Source organism: Armigeres subalbatus, chromosome 2, assembly GCF_024139115.2.
Source record: "Armigeres subalbatus isolate Guangzhou_Male chromosome 2, GZ_Asu_2, whole genome shotgun sequence".
In the NCBI taxonomy this organism is placed as follows: Eukaryota; Metazoa; Arthropoda; class Insecta; order Diptera; family Culicidae; genus Armigeres; species Armigeres subalbatus.
In genome coordinates, this window is record NC_085140.1 from 437,167,249 (window position 1) to 437,185,332 (window position 18,084).

At 40.1% G+C, this 18,084-nt stretch overlaps 1 protein-coding gene across 3 annotated transcripts in view; it reads right to left on the minus strand.

Annotated features, from left to right (window-relative positions):
* Positions 1-18,084, minus strand: part of LOC134213609 (nitric oxide synthase) — a 398,640-nt gene that overhangs the window by 126,350 nt on the left and 254,206 nt on the right. For all 3 annotated transcript variants that reach the window (XM_062692837.1, XM_062692835.1, XM_062692836.1), the window contains exon 5: positions 4,798-4,960. In XM_062692837.1, coding sequence (XP_062548821.1) covers positions 4,798-4,960 — 163 coding nt within the window. The remainder of the gene's footprint in view (positions 1-4,797; positions 4,961-18,084) is intronic.

Below are 18,084 nucleotides of genomic sequence, written 5' to 3' on the forward strand. Positions count from 1 at the left end.
AAATCAGGCATAGTTCGCGCTCGAACACCACCCTTTCTTTTGTTTTTGGCCACCATACTAATGCGGCATATGACATTCTGGGTTTCACAATCGCCGTATAAATCCATTGAATCATTTTTGGCTTAAGTCCCCACTTTTTACCGAACGTCGCCTTACTTATCCATAAAGCATTTGTAGCTTTGCTTAATGTTTCCTAGCTTAGTCTAAATACTTCGTAATTGCTTCATCCCGGGCAAATGCGTATTTTTAAAGAAGAAGTCATGTACTCTTTTGCCTTATTCCGGGCAAATGCATACTTTTAAAGAAGGAGTCATTTACTCTTCTGCCTTTTTCCTGGCAAATGCGTACGTTTGAAGAAGTAGTTATCTACTCGTTTGCCTTTTTCCGGGCAAACGCATACTTTTAAAGAAGAAGTCATCTGATATTTTGCATTATCCCGGGCAAATGCGTACTTTTAAAGAAGGAGTCATCTACTCTTTTGCATTATCCCGGGCAAATGCGTACTTTAAAAAAATGAGTGATTAACTCTTTTACCTTTTCCGAGCAAATGCATACTTCTGAAGAAGTATCCGAGCAAAGATGGAGAGCAAATCGATAACTAATTTTGTTGTTGTGAAATCGCCTAGTTTTGATAACTCAGCATGATATCCTTTTGGTCGTTTTAACGGTTAAAATAACAAAATGTATAGCAGAAAAATCTTACTGTGACATCAAATTGAAAACTATTTCTGCTGTCAATGAGAGCAAATCGAAAACTGATATTGATATTGGTTTTGGATAACGAAATAAGTAATCAGTTTAATATCAGTTCATATTATTCAGAAATCAACATCAAATTGATACCTAAATAAGTTATCAATCATAAATATCAAAGTTTATGTTTATGATGTGTTGTTTATGTTTATGTTTATGATATGATGTTTATGTTTATGATTAAGTTTATGATTTCAATTTGATGTCGATATCAAAATATGTTTTCTTTTTGCTCTCATTATGATGTCAGGCTTTGCTCGGGTAGTTATCTACTCGTTTGCCTTTTTCCGGGCAAACGCATACTTTCAAAAAGGAGTCATCTACTCTTTTGTCTTATTCCAGGTAAATACATACTTCCAAAAATGGAAATCATATATTCTTACGACCCATTGCATTTCATACTCTTTTCAACGATTATGCCAAATGGTCATTATGCCAAACGGCTTTATGCCAAACTGCATTATGCCATATGGGCTTCCCCCAATATGAACAACGAGTATAATTGATTATATGCTCCTTCGTATTATATGTGAGCCCTAACGAACATATCAAATGGGCTCCATTCCGGGCAAATGCGCGCTTTAAAATAAGGCAGCATATGTCGTTTTGCCTTATTCCGGTCAAATGCGTACTTCAATATAAGTATTTTTGCATAGAAATATAGTATCTAGTATTTTTAATTTATAGAAATGACAGCGAAAAACATAGTTTCTTAGACTGATACCTTTTCTGGGGAACAGGTCATTCTGGGTTTTTGGTTTCTGGGAATGGGTCATTCAGGATTTTTTTCTGGGGAATGGGTCATTCTGGGGATTTCTTTTCCGGGAAATGGTGCATTCTGGGGAATATCATTCTGGAGAATTGGTCGTTCTGGGAAATGGAATTCTGGGAAATACCATTCTGGGGAACTGATTCTGGGGATTGGTATTCTGGGCATTGACATACAACCACCACAACTCATTGCCCTAGCTAGAAAATGGATTAAGCTAGGGCTCTGTTTGGTAGATCTTACACCGCAACACACTACGTCAAAGTGATCTACCGTGTTACGTTTTGCCTTACTCCGGGCAAATGCGTGCTTCAATATAAGTATTTTTAAATAGAAATATAGTATCTAGTATTTTTAATATATAGAAATGACAGCGAAAGACATAGTTTTTAAGACTGATACCTTTTTCTGGGGAACGGGTCATGGGTTTTTCGGGTTTTTTTTTATCTGGGGAATGGGTCATTCCGCGGATTTCTTTTCGGGGAAATGGTGCATTCTGGGGAATATCATTCTGGAGAATTGGTCGTTCTGGGAAATGGAATTCTGGGAAATACCATTCTGGGGAACTGATTCTGGGGATTGGTCCTCTGGGCATTGACCTACAACCCATTTTCCAAATCAATATCTTCCACATAACGTAGATATTCACATATGAGTTTTCCTAACATTGTAAATCAATCGATGACGCCTTATCAGTATTTTATGACAAACTGTTTGCAACGACTTCGTGTGAAATGGAACGTATACACGGTCAAGCATTTTGACCAATATTGACTCCACCTCTCGTTTATTCAAACGAACAGCGACACGAACAATCAATTTATTCGACCAACAATATCACACACGAACGACCGAAGCGCCAACTTGAGCACCAACCATCAAAAAATATATGGGGGTTTGTGCAACTTCACTACAAATGCTCAAACATGTTCGGCGAACCTTGACTCCACCCCCGACAATTCAAACCAAAATCAAACCGTTTTAATTTTTTCCAACCGAGCCGCCAACTGTCAAATGGTTGTTCGAACAACTTCACACATGTTCAAACAAAGCAGCAACCGAAGCGTTTTCTTGGGGGCGGAGTCAATGTTTGTCAAACTGCTTGACTGGTGTGTACGTTGCATAAGAGACGAAAAATTCATTCGACATACAACCAACCATGGTGGACCTGTGAGCTACGATGTCTTCGCAACAGACTTAGGAAAGCTCGGTGCCGATTCTTACCAGGATGCTTTTATACATACGAAAGGGCCTTGATTTATCCTCGAAATCCGAAAGAGACAGCAATATTCTATTGATATTGATATGGAATCAACGTACAAAACAACTCTTCTATCATCGTATGAGGATTACCTTTCTAGTATCCAAACTAATGTGAAGGAAAATCCGTCATAATTTCGAAAAAAGTGAAAATTATCTGGTCGCCTCTCTTATAAAGTAAGCTACAACGAAACTCGAGCTAGTTCCAATGAAGAAGCTGCTAATCTTTTCGCTACGTTCTTTATGAACCTTTTGCCTGAAAATCAGCTTGCTATCAAGGGTCAAGCCTGGGTAGTCGGCTGCTTCAATGTCTGCTTCAATGCCATTGAAGGAGATTTTACAAACCTTAGGCTGAGGCAGAGCATATTGAGAGGATTTAGAATTGGGAAAGATGATGACCTGTAGCCCTCCTTAGCCATGCGGTAAGACGCGCGGCTACAAAGCAAGACCATGCTGAGGTTGGCTGGGTTCGATTCCTGGTGCCGGTCTAGGCAATTTTCGGATTGGAAATTGTCTCGACTTCCCTGGGCATAAAAGTATCATCGTGCTAGCCCTATGATATACAAATGCAAAAATGGTAACTTGGCTTAGAAACCTCGCAGTTAATAACTGTGGAAGTGCTCAATGTTCAATGTTCTAAGCTGCGAGGCGGCTCTGTCCCAGTGTGGGGATGTAATGCCAATAAGAAGAAGAATGACCTGTAGCTTGGGCGCGTTGACACAAATTTTCCAGATGGTGATGTGCTTTCTCAGAACACCCAGACCTCGTTGGAGTTTTGCCACTAGCTCTACATTTGTAGACGAGAACTGTTTAGAACTGTTTGTTAGATAGACCATGTTATAGATACAAATACAAAACTAAGATGCGGTCCACGAGTTTAATTGGTAGTCGACTATAATCAAAAACAGAAAATCAATTACAAAAGCATTTCCTTGAAAATACATCTTGGGAAACTGGGAGCAACAATGGTATCCTAATTAGTTTTCACTATTTGCTGCACTTGGCTTGGAAACAAATCTCTTCCAACCGTAATTGAATTTGGGACAGGTTCTTAAAAGAAGCCAAGATTACCCCTCATGAAGGCAAAAGAAAATCCTTCTCCAACGCCAGTTCCTGCTCGCGAAGTCTTCAAGTGCATTTCAAGCCAACCTAACCCCACCGAACCGTCGCTTGAATGAATCCGATAGGTAGTGGGTCACCGCTCTTCTGATGTTTAAACAGACAAGCTGCACTTGAAAAGGCGCCGTTAGTTTGGTCCTTAGTAGAACCAAAGTTGGTAAGATATAGCGATAGGTAACTTGTCGAACGAACGAAGAACACAACGCCGGACGATAGTTTGAGCATAATTTAATTTTCGCTTCATGCTGCTCTTCATTTAATTTACACACCTTGCTCCAACACCTTCGCACCATTAACGGGCACCGTACAATAAGTACCAGAGATGGATGAGAGGTTTTTCCTGGAAGCGCTCCGAGGTTCGTCTGCTAATTACATAAAGACTGTATGACTCTCAATTTAAATAATTAATCGTTTTAACTGTCTTTTCCATGCTTAGCTACACTACGACTATAATAAAGATGTCATTTTCTCAACAATAATGGTTTTTTTTTCGCGATATTTTATTTGCCATATATTTTAGGATGATTTATAACAATGAATGGTTTGACAATAACGTTTTTGATCCTTTTGTTGGGATTTGAACATCCCTTTCGAAACCGACAAATTGACAAAAGATAAGTGCATCTTACAACATAATAAAAAATGAAAAAATAGCATAAAATGAAACTAAAAACTCAGATTCATCCACCTAGGTGGCATCTTCATCAACTTTCAATAGCTAAAGAAGACAATTGCCAGACTTTGAATGAATGACAATACAGTCACTAACAATACCATGAGCAAATTATCAAATCGTTCTTCTACTTCTTTTGAGCAAATTTGTGGGATTTTCAGTGCATCATAAGAAAAGTAAAATAACGCAACCAACTACAGCGACTCCCGCAACAGCTACTTACCTGCAGCTTGGACCACTGTATCCGTCCGATACAGCGGGACGAATTGCGCCACGCCAACTTCGCCCCGTAGATCAGCTCCGTCTCGGTCAGATGGTAGGACCCAGTAGAGTCCACTTCCTTCTCCACCTGCTGCCAGCGAGCTTCGTGGGCGGGTGATTTCAGCCTGGTTGCCGTAAAAAAGTGGAAAAACGAGAGAATAAAATAAAGCGAGAATAAAGGGCGGAAAAATCGTTAGAATAACACTGCCCCAATGAATAAATGAATGAATGAGTGAATGAAGAGGGATTTCGTTGTGATAGCCAAGGGGTTGTCGGCCTGCATTCGTCGCATCACTGTCGCAGGCTGAGGTCGTTTGTTGTTTCTGTAAGTTGATGTAATTAAATTTCAATCAAACTGATTGCCGGCGGTCGGAAGGGTAATTGTTGTGATGAGGTGAAACTTCTGGTTGGTTGTTTTATGGTGGAAAATTGCTGGCACTCAATTAAAAGTAAGCTGGAAGAATTTTTCTCGTTCATTAAATTCCTCGTGAACATTCACAGCCATGGCTTTCCGGAAGCGAAAAAAAACGACATAGGATCAAGCATTTTTGGCCTGCTTTTGCGAGTTTACGAAATGCATTGATGAGATATGTACAATCAGATAAGTCAACGCACTAAAATTCGAATATCTACTCTTGACGAGAATTGATGTGTATCTGCAGAGAATGGTGGCCTCACAACTGGATCTCGAACCACACTGAACACCGTCGACGATGCCATCAAAAACCGATGTCGACGTTAGTGTAGCATGGATGTGGGTCGGAACCACATTACGAAGCAGCAGTCATAATCTGTTAACAAGCGCTGGATTGGAATTTGGCAGGACATCGCTCCGCGGGAAATTGTTTGATTTTTTCAGGAAATTCTTCGAACTCTCGGTGAAGAGATTCTTTAAATTCTTTTTCGAAATTCCCACGGATTTCTTCGGATTTTCGCGTGGGATTCCTAACACAGCGTTAGAAAAACTCGGAATTGAATAGTTCAAGGTCTTAAAATGTATTCCTACGTGAGAAATTGAGGATCTGCGGCGTTACAAATTTTGAACCGTGGTGCGTGGATACAACTGTTTTTTACTAGCTGTACTTATTTAATTCGTTTTTCAGTCGACATAGGATTCCATATTTCTTGACTATTTTCTTGGCTATCTTCCAGGCTCGTCCCTTTCCTACTTTGTATTGTGTACCAAAACGATTCCTACTGTTATAACCTTCCACACATTCCCAAAAACCTCCCGTGGCATCTATGAGAGGTCGAAGAGTTCTCTGCATCTTTCTTAAGTAGGTGTCCAACATCCTTCCCCTCCCTCAGCATTCGCCAGTTCGCTCAGGACGTGGCCAAGACAGATCTCGACTATTGGAGAGTGCATTGCTTCCATCTAAGAGATAGTCAATATCTGTGGTAACGGATGAAAGTGATGCTACTCTCAGTCTTGGCTTGTACCTTGCTGCAAATGCTAATGCAATAAGTTTTGTCAAATGCGATTTTTTTTAATTCGTAGTGTATCTGCCCAAATAGAATGCTTTTTTCTGCTTTTGTTTTTCAAGTGATTTTTGATGTTAAGCTACCCGAGTAAACGAGAGTAGCTCAATAATATCAAATGTTGATTAGATAGCACAATGAGATATGGACATGATTGATATAAAAGAAAAAAGACCAGATTTTGTACTAAAATATCATGAGTAGATCGAGTTATGCGATTTGTAAGAAGTAATCAATATCATGTGCCGTTAGTTTGTTCTTATCCATAGCATATCTCGATATTTGAATGATATTTTGGTGCAAACTTTTGATATTGTTCCTGTTCTTTTATCTCTTATATCAATCAAGTACATATCATGTTTTGTAATTCGGTTCATGGCTAATGCCCGAGTAATTAAGTGAGTTGGAAAAAGTGATAAGTTTCATCATAGACTTCCTATATCTTTTTCGTCCAATTCCCGAATTTTATAAAACTGGAGCTCCATTTTCTTTGATTGTGATTTAAAAAAATAGGGGAACTGTACCGGTTTTGGCCATGTTCCTAATTTGGCCAATTTTACGAATAACTCCGAAAATAAAGCAATTCGCGAGGGTTTTATTAGTTCCAACAAAAGATATATCCCTGCTGGTTCAACGCTGCTTTCAACTGATGGATTATTTTTAAAAAAATTAAAAAATATGTATTTTCCAGGGTTGGCCAAATTAGGCACTAAGTTGGCCAAAACTGGTGCACTTCCCCTACGCGTTTTTACGTCGAGGTTGCGACCGTTTTCAGTGTCTTGTACTCGTGATTCGTGCCAAGTTCGATGTAATGAGAAACACTCGAGGTCGGTGTTGAGGTTGAGATACGTGTGTCTGTGATTTTCGACGATTTTTTTCAAAATTTAGTTTTACTGAAAGCCAGTACAAATGCCAATAAAAACCCTGATTAATCCACCTAGCGGTGTTGATGCCTTTCTCGTGCAAAAATATTAAAAAAATATGAGTAGGTGTTTTTTAACGTGTTTTCACATAAAAATAGTATTTTGGTTATAACTTCTTATCAAATAGTGCAATCTGACCAATTTCCAATAGTAAACCTATGCTAAGCTCCAAAAAGGGTGTCTACAAAATTTTGTACACACACACGCCCCTTATTTATTATTTATCATCAGACTAAGGCCGGAGTGGCCTGTGCTGCACATAAAAGACTTCTCCATTTAGCTCGGTCCATGGCTGCACTTCGCCAACCACGCAGTCTGCGGAGGGTCCGCAAGTCGTCCTCCACCTGATCGATCCACCTTGCCCGCTGTTCACCTCGCCTTCTTGTTCCCGTCGGATCGTTGTCGAGAACCATTTTCACCGGATTACTGTCCGACATTCTGGCTACGTGCCCGGCCCACCGCAGTCTTCCGATTTTCGCGGTGTGAACGATGGATGGTTCTCCCAACAGCTGATGCAACTCGTGGTTCATTCGCCTCCTCCACGTACCGTCCGCCATCTGCACTCCACCATAGATGGTACGCAACACTTTCCTTTCGAAAACTCCCAGTGCGCGTTGGTCCTCCACGAGCATCGTCCAGGTCTCGTGTCCGTAGAGAACTACCGGTCTTATAAGCGTTTTGTAGATAGTCAGTTTGGTACGGCGGCGAACTCTATTCGATCGTAGCGTCTTGCGGAGTCCAAAGTACGTACGATTTCCAGCCACTATGCGTCTCCGAATTTCTCTGCTGGTATCGTTATCGGCGGTCACCAGTGAGCCCAAGTACACGAATTCTTCAACCACCTCGATTTCGTCACCACCGATAGAAACTCGTGGTGGGTGGCTTACATTGACCTCTCTTGAGCCTCTTCCTATCATGTACTTCGTCTTCGACGTGTTGATGACTAGTCCAATCCGTTTAGCTTCACTTTTCAGTCTGATGTAGGCTTCCTCCATCCTCTCAAAGTTACGTGCCATGATATCAATGTCGTCGGCGAAACCAAATAACTGGACGGACTTCGTGAAAATCGTACCACTCGTGTCAATCCCTGCCCTTCGTATTACTCCCTCCAAAGCGATGTTGAATAGCAGACACGAAAGACCATCACCTTGCCGTAACCCTCTACGGGTTTCGAAGGGACTCGAGAATGCCCCTGAAACTCGAACTACGCACATCACCCGATCCATCGTCGCCTTGATCAACCGTATCAGTTTATCCGGAAATCCGTTTTCGTGCATTAGCTGCCATAGCTGGTCCCGATCGATTGTATCATATGCGGCTTTGAAGTCGATAAATAGATGATGTGTGGGCACGTTGTATTCGCGGCATTTCTGCAATACCTGACGTATGGCGAACACCTGGTCTGTGGTAGAGAGTTCACCCATAAATCCCGCCTGGTACTGCCCCACGAACTCTCTTGCAATTGGTGTTAGTCGACGGCATAAAATTTGGGAGAGTACCTTGTAGGCGGCGTTCAGCAATATGATTGCGCGGTAGTTGCTACAATCCAGCTTATCGCCCTTTTTGTAGATGGGACACACGACACCTTCCATCCACTCCTGCGGCAGAACCTCATCCTCCCAAACCTTGGTAATCACCCAGTGCAGCGCTCTAGCCAGTTCTTCACCACCGTGTTTAAACAGCTCTCCTGGTAGTTGGTCAACTCCAGGGGCTTTGTTGTTTTTCAGCCGGCCGATCTCCTCCTGGATTTCCTGGAGATTCGGAGCCGGAAGTCGCATGTCCTGCGCGCGTGCTCCTAGGTTCATTACCATACCGCCACCGTCGTCTGCCATATCGCCATTCAGGTGCTCTTCGTAGTGCTGCCGCCACCTTTGGATCACCTCACGCTCGTTCGTAAGAAGGTTCCCGTTTATGTCCTTACACATATCGGGCTGTGGCACGTGGCCCTTACGTGAACGGTTCAACTTCTCATAGAACTTTCGTGCGTTATTAGCGCGGTACAGTTCCTCCGTCTCTTCACGGTCTCGATCTTCCTGCTGGCGCTTTTTCCTCCGGAAAATCGAGTTTTGTCTGTTCCGCGCCCGTTTGTATCGTGCCTCGTTCGCCCTCGTGCGGTGTTGCAGCAATCTCGCCCATGCTGCATTCTTCTCCTCAACTAACTGCTCACATTCGCCGTCATACCAGTCGTTTCTCTGATCCGGATCCACCGTGCCTAGTGTAGCGGTTGCGGTGCTTCCAATGGCAGATCAAATACCTCTCCAGCCATCTTCAAGAGATGCTGCGCCTAGCTGCTCTTCCGTTGGGAGTGCCACTTCCAGCTGCTGCACGTAGTCTTGGGCTAGTCTACCGTCTTGTAGCCGCCCAATGTTAAGCCGCGGCGGACGACTCTGACGCGTGTTGATCACCGTCGAGAGTTTTGAGCGCAGACATACTGCGACGAGGTAGTGGTCGGATTCAATATTCGCACTGCGGTAAGTGCGAACGTTCGTGATGTCGGAGAAGAATTTACCGTCGATGAGAACGTGGTCGATTTGGTTTTCCGTTACTTGATTAGGTGATTTCCATGTGGCCTTGTGGATATTCTTGCGGGGGAAGAAAGTGCTTCGGACTACCATTCCGCGGGAGGCTGCAAAGTTTATGCATCGTTGGCCGTTGTCGTTCGATGCGGTATGCAGACTATCCGGTCCGATGACCGGTCTATACATTTCCTCCCTTCCTACCTGAGCGTTCATGTCACCGATGACGATTTTGACGTCCCGCAGTGGGCATCCATCATATGTCTGCTCCAGCTGCGCATAGAACGCTTCTTTCTCGTCGTCGGATCTCCCTTCGTGTGGGCAGTGCACGTTGATGATGCTATAGTTGAAGAAACGGCCTTTTATCCTCAGCTTGCACATCCTTGCGTTGATTGGCTGTCACCCAATCACGCGTTGGCGCATCTTTCCCAGCACTATGAAGCCGGTTCCCAGCTCGTTGGTGGTGCCACAGCTTTGGTAGAAGGTAGCCGCTCGATGCCCGCTTTTCCACACTTTCTGTCCTGTCCAGCAGATTTCCTGCAGCGCTACGACATCGAAGTTGCGGGGATGTAATTCATCGTAGATTATCCTGTCGCAACCTGCGAAGCCTAGCGACTTGCAGTTCCATGTTCCAAGCTTCCAATCGTGATCCTTTATTCGTCACCTAGGTCGTTGCCGATTGTATCGAGTCGTATTATCTTCTATGTCGTTCGTAATAGTTGTTTTTAAAGGCGGCTTATTGGGCCTGCGCAAACCTCCTGTCTCGTCGGAGGGCCGTCGTGTCAGGGCTGTTTAGCGTCCCACCTAACACCAGGACTTGGGCTTGTGCGCTTTGAGCGGCACACGGTCGCTTTGGCGGAGCCTACTTGCGGATACTTGCAGCTTGTTATAGAGGTTTAACAGGGCCCACTGTCAAACCCCACCACATCCTAGGCAGGCGCCACAACTCGCAGATGGCCTGGGGAGGGATCGTCAAGCCCTTGGACATAGTCCCTGCTGCCCGCAATTTCAATTCTTGTCAAAGCTAGTAAAAATTTCATATGAACCACTCCGAAGCATTTCTAACACGGACATCAAAATGCTGTAAGTTAGGGGCCTTCGGATCCTCCGCAAGATTTTGTTTGTATATAAAAGAAGCTGGGCCTGCTGTGTGCAAGTCATTTTCGGTTTGTGACAGCAGCACGGGTCTGCGAATATGAATAGAAGAATCTACTTGTTGGTCATTCTATGATTGATGTTGGTCGGATGCAGTGGTTTGGGTTGCGATCGTCCATCGCATCGCTCGGAATTCCCGGCTAGAGGTCGATGATGGTTAATACTATCATCAATAAGATATCTATAAAAGTCCTACATTTGCTTGAGTAAATAAAGGCTTAATAATTAGAAACAACGCAATTCTGATTATGTATTTAATTATTAAGTTTTGAATAAACAAATTGCTGATGATTCTACACAACAAGGAAGTTGTCGTTTCCAATATCATAATCAAACATAATCAACATACATAAGTTCTAGACCAACATTTAAAAATGGCGTAACAGCCAAAATTTATTCCTTCTGATTCTTTGTCCACATACATATATAGCTTTATATGTAGACCGAAAAATCAGAAGGAATCAATTTTGGCTGTTACGCCCATTTCAAATGTTGGTCTATAATTCAAAAGTTATATGTAAATACGTTACGTTTATACAAATGATACGTCTCGCGGCTATGTTTCGAATACAGTACTGACCTGATTTTATCTACCCCCGATTTTATCACGTTTTCGACCAAATTTTATCACGTTTTCGACCCGATTTTGTCGCCCGACAATTTGAAAATTTTAGTCGTTCTTTCTATTTTCGTAAATAATAGGGGAAAAGGTGGTAAAATGAACATGTTAAGGACCTACGTTGATTTCAATCATAAAACGAGAATAACTTGCTAGTTTTATCACTTAGACCAACAATTTAACTCATATTCTTATAGCACTGAACATTGTTTTCGCTAATAAACATGGTTTTACATAGTTTTTCTTCGAAATAAAAAACATCGGAATTTCGTATGTACAAAAATAGTGCGGGTAAAATGAACACTTCCTGGTGGTAAAATGAACATCGATTCTAAAACCCTTTTGTAATATTTAATTTTCATTTTTGCAACTCCAGCACCGTAAATATAACCAATTAAGCACAGACAAACAGACATAACACATTGAACATTCACTCATCAAATTCATCGTCGTTAAAACACTAACGACATCTGTTGATTTCAGTTAGTTGGGCAAATCACGAACCAGATGGCGGTAGTGAGCAAACGTCAAACTTGAGCAAATCCGATGTGCGCGCCACGAGTGATCGATTGGCCAACTAATGATTTTTTTGAATCGACCAGTAAATCAGTGAACGATGTAAATTTGGCGAGTGTTATGTCTGTTTGTCTGTGAATTAAGATTACGAGAGCCTTTTGAAAAATCTGGTATATCTTTTGAAAAGCTCTTAATTATCAAAATAATAAAAAGAAGAAAAAAAGTTTTGGAATATTAGTTATTTCGAAATTAAATTAAGATATTCAAAGTTTTATCATGATTATTTGATATGGTTTGTTTCTTGAACTTCCGCTTCAAAATTGCACAACTTTTATCTTAAAGTTTGTAAGTTTGATACAAGTGTTCATTTTACCTGCATACATGCCATGTGATAAATAGCTCTTCTTATAACGATGCAAACCAAAAAAATTACTATTCACCCCTGCAACATCTTTATGAAGGTTGTCCTATTTGCCGCTGTAGTTTGAACTAATTTTATGATGAATTTATTAAGAACTAAAGCTTACGGAAAAATGGTTGAAAATTACATCAGAGCCAATTTTCACGGCTTCGTTTGATATTTCGGATAGTAATAGCTGTTCGCTCGGTCTCAAAACCAAAATATTAGCTTAGGTACCTTATGTTATTTAGAAAAAAACTTGTGCATGGTTAACATACGCCTTATTAGTGTTTTAATCTAAATATAGCCAACTGTTCATTTTACCAGCTTTTCCCCTACCACAAACAACGTTGATTTCCATGAAATAACTTTCACCGCCTGTTGTTTATTACACAGGGGAACAAAATTCAAACTTTTGCGGGTCCTCAGAACCAATTGATGTGTCTTCAGTAGATTTTGGCTCGCTGAATCCGAATCTGTTCTCAGATATGCTCTAACACGTCCAAATTTTGAGATATAGCTAGATTAATACCGCTAATTTGAAGAAATTGGCATTTTTCGAAGGACTTTCATGAAGCTTGAGCTTGAGCTTGAGCTTGATTGACTGCTCGTAGTTGCTACTCCATTATGACCAGATCAGCTGTTCTTGCACAGGGAACCAACAGATGTTTGCTTGGGACTAGCACACATCTTCAATGTACAAGTACTGGTGATCTCATTTGTTAGGTCATACTGGCGCCTGCCACGTCAGAATGCAAGTCAATGTAGGGAAGGAGGAGGAAATGATGATGCAATCACTCGCCCACTGCAAGCCGAATATACCTCTGCACTTGCCACGAGTTCATGCGGAATTTGTTGGAATTTATGGGTTAGGTTGGAGAGGCAGAGGTCCGTCTTGGTTAACGAGCTGCCAATGTGACAGATAGGAGAAGGTAATTGATGGAATTTCTAATTGGATGTAGGAAACGAGCTATTTAAGTTTATTTCCGATTCTAGCAGATTACTGTTAGAATACTCAAGTTGAAGGTATAGGAATAGTAATGGAAACGGTATGGAAGTCCATTTCCAGTTCTAGCGATTGTTAGAACATGAGAAATAAAGAGAAAGATACAAAGTAGGAGAATGGAACGGACCTGGGATTTAACCCACGACCTCCTGCGTATGAGGCAGAAGCAGTAGCCATATGTCTACCAAGCCCGCTTCGCATTTTTCGAAGGACTTTCATGAAGTATATAAACATAATATTAAGTCAATCAATATCCGAAACGAGATTTGCACGTTACAATTGTTTTCCATTCGGTTTTCCTTGAATTTCAGTTCAGTTCAGTTCAGTGAATTTAATTTAAAAATATTCCATGCAAGTCCGTTTCAAAAACTTGCATGCAAACGCCTCACCCCCAGTTCGAAGCCACCAAAAATTCAACAACATGCGGCCAGAGGAACTGGGATATGAAAATGTTGAATGAAGTATATCTCTAGTAAGTTTGTAGATATATGTTTTACGCTACTTTTAATAAAATATCTTTTTTTTTTCATTTCATGCTCAACATTTCTCCTCCTCCTAAAATGTTGTTCTGCTCGATTTCTGGTTGTTTTTTTTATCGACCAACTTCCAAGAACCAAACGTAATCTGTTATCTGTTGCAATTGTGTTGTGCTAGAATATAGTGCGAACATGATGATCCAGAAAGTTCCTTTCTTTTTATCAACAAGTAAACAGATCGGATTGCAATTTGAACAAATTCAAATCCTCTACTGGATCCCCTACGAGAGCATTCAAGCCACATTGACTAATAAAATACATTCCAGCACTCGGAAAATAAATTGAAACTTGAACATTCCGTAACTTCATCATAAATTTATGCCGTTGTTTTAGAGAAATATCAGAGTGCAGAATTGGCGGATCATTGAACCATATGCTCTGGTAACTGTAACATGTTGAACAGAACACAAGTGGAGCGGAGCCCAAGTTTTTTTTCTGGCGCATAACTTTGCGTCTTAGCACATAACAAAGCTTGATAAAACTAGTGAACTTTTTCCATTTTCAATAAGCTGATCATAGTATAAAGAAATTGCATTGGGATTATTGCAACATCCACGCAGCATTTTCAACGCGAATCAAATAAAAAGTCCCCCACGCACGAGTAGGCTGTTGACGTTTTCCGGTTTCGGTTGCGTAGCCGTCAACGTCGCTTCAGCTTGTATGCAATCATACACCAGAACGATCGAATGCAACTTATCGATTCGTTGATTGATTTTGCTAATTGATAGTTTTCCGCCCAAATTTCTATCATAGGAATATTGGAATAATCATAAATAGCAGAAATAATTAAAATGTATAGAATTGCGTACAGTTCTCCTACTTGCTTTATTCGAATGAACATAATAAAGGAGCTTCAATTGACAGTAAATACACCATATCACTCTGAGCAATTATTGAAAATTTATCGCGCCAGAGGAAATACAATATCATATTTACATTCAATAGAACTAACTTCAATGAAAACATATTATTTTTGCTTGGACAAACTATTAGGTATATTGAATTCTTTTTACTTTCCTCTCAAAAACGTTTACAGAATATAACCAGGCTTGTATACAAGTCTTCGAGGTGGCTTGCATAAAACATATTTTTAAATGACTTTTACTTACTAAAATTGTAGATAAATCACTCTCTTTATGTTTAACCTGTTCAAAATGCACCACATTGCGAAAGATAAGATGTTTGTGATCCATTTTGGACCTTGATTGACTAGTAATTCTTTTTATAGGGTTAACGATGGCTATTCCAAAATGCTCAAAATCATTGATTTTACGACATTTATTGAGGTATATCTCAAAATCTCGACGTGTTAGAGCAAATCTGAAGTAGACCTGTGCGCCGCCGCGCCACGCCGCCGCTGCCGGTGGTTTTACTCGCGCCGCCGCCGTCGACGATTTTGGGTCGGCGCGCCGCCGATCATAATTTTGCCACGCCGATGACTAATCGCAATAAAAAAAATCAATTAACTTAAGTCGAGTCAAGCCAAGCACGAGACACTGAAAACGGCCTAATAATTGAAGTCGAAATACGTATCTATGGAGACATACAGCATGGTGGAGCTAATTGGAATAGTACTAAACTAGTTTTATGACAGTTCATAAATGTTGTTAAGGTGGATTTCGTCAAAATTCACTTTCAAATCTACCTCAAGTGATGGTGTCTCTAAGTCGGTGTGGTGACATAGGGTTAAATGCCCAATAGTGGACCCCTAGTAGCGGAATTTTATGCTTCCTATAATAAGGAGTAGAAATTTTCAAGATATTAATTCTGCTTGTTATCTGATACCAAGTTCTGCATCTCCTCTTCACGATACACACTTAAAATACTCAAATACACAACGTTATTTGTTGAAATTAACATTTTAAAGTCTGACTGAATTCACCCTACAGTAGATTCCCTTGGGGTCCATGATAGGAAATTGCTTCACAATAGTCGACACTTCATTTGATTTTCATGTTTCGTTTCGGGGCGTTCTTCTTCCCTATTATGGATGGACCCCCCAAAATATTCCTATAATAGACACTCTTGTGTTTAACTTTTATAGAATTGTGAAAAATCATCAAATTTTACTTTCCATAGCATTTCGAATGCAACCTTATCAAATCATAGGACTGTATGGCATGTTCTCCCGATGGAACTGCATAGCAAAATGTTTACATTGTGCTGTAAAAATGTAAAACTGGCTGGAGGGTCCACTATTGGGTACTTTACCCTACATTGTCTTGGTTAATTAATAGGTTGGTTGATTAATTTGAGAGTTTGAATGAGGTTTTATCTAGTATAATAATACATAAATTGTTAAACTGATCTTTGGAATGCGTTAAGCCAAGGCCTCATTCAGTCGGGTACCAAAATTTGTAGGTGACTCGCAAAATGGGATTGTTGTGGTTAGATTTGTGATACTAGGACAGTTATAAGACAAACTGGTTTAGCAACATAATTAAATCCCAACTGTGAATGCTTTACCGATTTTATTGTTCCAACTGCCGAGTAATTAATTTTTATTTTAAAATAAATTTCTGAATATGACGAAACCACTTGCTGAGCATCAGCAAATCAAATGTTGCTGAGCAAATATTACGAGCTTCAGTTAAAAACGCTTCTTATTTTCTTATTCACAGCCATTGTGACCCAGAACTGGGACGTTGTCACCTCGCCCGAGCAGCACACATGTTACACATAGATCACAGTAACTTATATATGACCAGATCCAGTCACAATTAAGTTGCTGCAACCAAAATCGCTTGACTTGTGCTGCTTGGGCGCTGCATAGTATTTAGTCAAATTATTTAGTTAAAACTTCAGGTATTTTCAAACATTACGAAAATTTAATTTTATTGTATTGTCTGTAAATTATTTAATACAGTATTGTAAAAGCCTTAATGTAAAATTTCTGGAATTTCTGAGAGTATTCAATGAAGTGTCGTTTAAGCATTAATTTATGGATTCCTTCGAAAAATACTCCAGATATTAGTTTGGAAATAAATTAAATAAATAAATAAATTAGGGTATTCCTTCGGAGATTCCTTACAAAATTTCTCCGAAAATTCCTTAAGAATTTTCATTACAGATTTCTTCAGAAAATCCTTTACGATTTTTTTTCGGAAATTGCTTAAGGAATGCTTTCAGATTTAGTTCCACGAATTCTTACAATCTCCTTCGGAGACTCCTTGAGGAATTTTCTTTAGCAATTCCTGCGGAAATTTCTTAAGTAATTCCTTAAAGAATTCCATTCATTAAAGATGTCTTTTTTTTTAGAATTTCTTCGGAAATTTTCCTTTTGAAATTGTTTCGGCAATTTTTTTATGAAGCGCTGGAGAGAATTCTTCTGGATATCCATAAGGAATTCATTCCAAATTTGCTTAAGGATTTTTTTCAGAACTTCTTCCAGCAATTCCTTTAAAACATTCTCCGAAATACTTTCGGAACTTCCTGCAGGAATTTCTTTGAAAATGCCTTCATATTTCCGAAAGTCTTTTAGTGTTTGTTGTTTATTTTTTATTTTTTTTTTCGAAAGTTCAATAAGTAACTACATCGCAAACAACTTTATTTTCAATAAATTTCAAAGGATTTCCTGGAAGATCTATCGAAAAAAAAAATCTGGAGAAATCTCCGAAGGAAATCTCGGAAATATCCGATGGAATTCCGAGCTGTATTTTTTGATTATTTAAGAAATGAAATTCTGGAGGAGTTCCCAAATAAAATTTGGGAGGCGATTTTGAAGAAATTTGTGTTGTGTTTAGGAATTTCCAAATCAATTTTTGAAGGCATTCCCAAAAGAGAACCTGAATGGATTTTCAAAAATAATTCCTAAAGGAACTTCTAAAGTGTTTTTGCAGGTAAAATACTTCCCTAAAGAATTTCCAGAGGAATCCATAAAGGTATTTTTGAAGAATTTTATGATAGAATTCCCGGAGGAATTCTCAAAGTAAATTACGAAGAAATTCCTAATAGAATTTCAGAGAAAATGCCTACTGGTATTTCTGATGTAAGTAATTACAAGGTTTCTTCAAGAATTCATTTGGATTTTTTCCCAGTAATCTATTCGCAATTTTCTCCAGAGATTCCTTTGAAGATTCGTTAAGGAATTCCCTAGGAA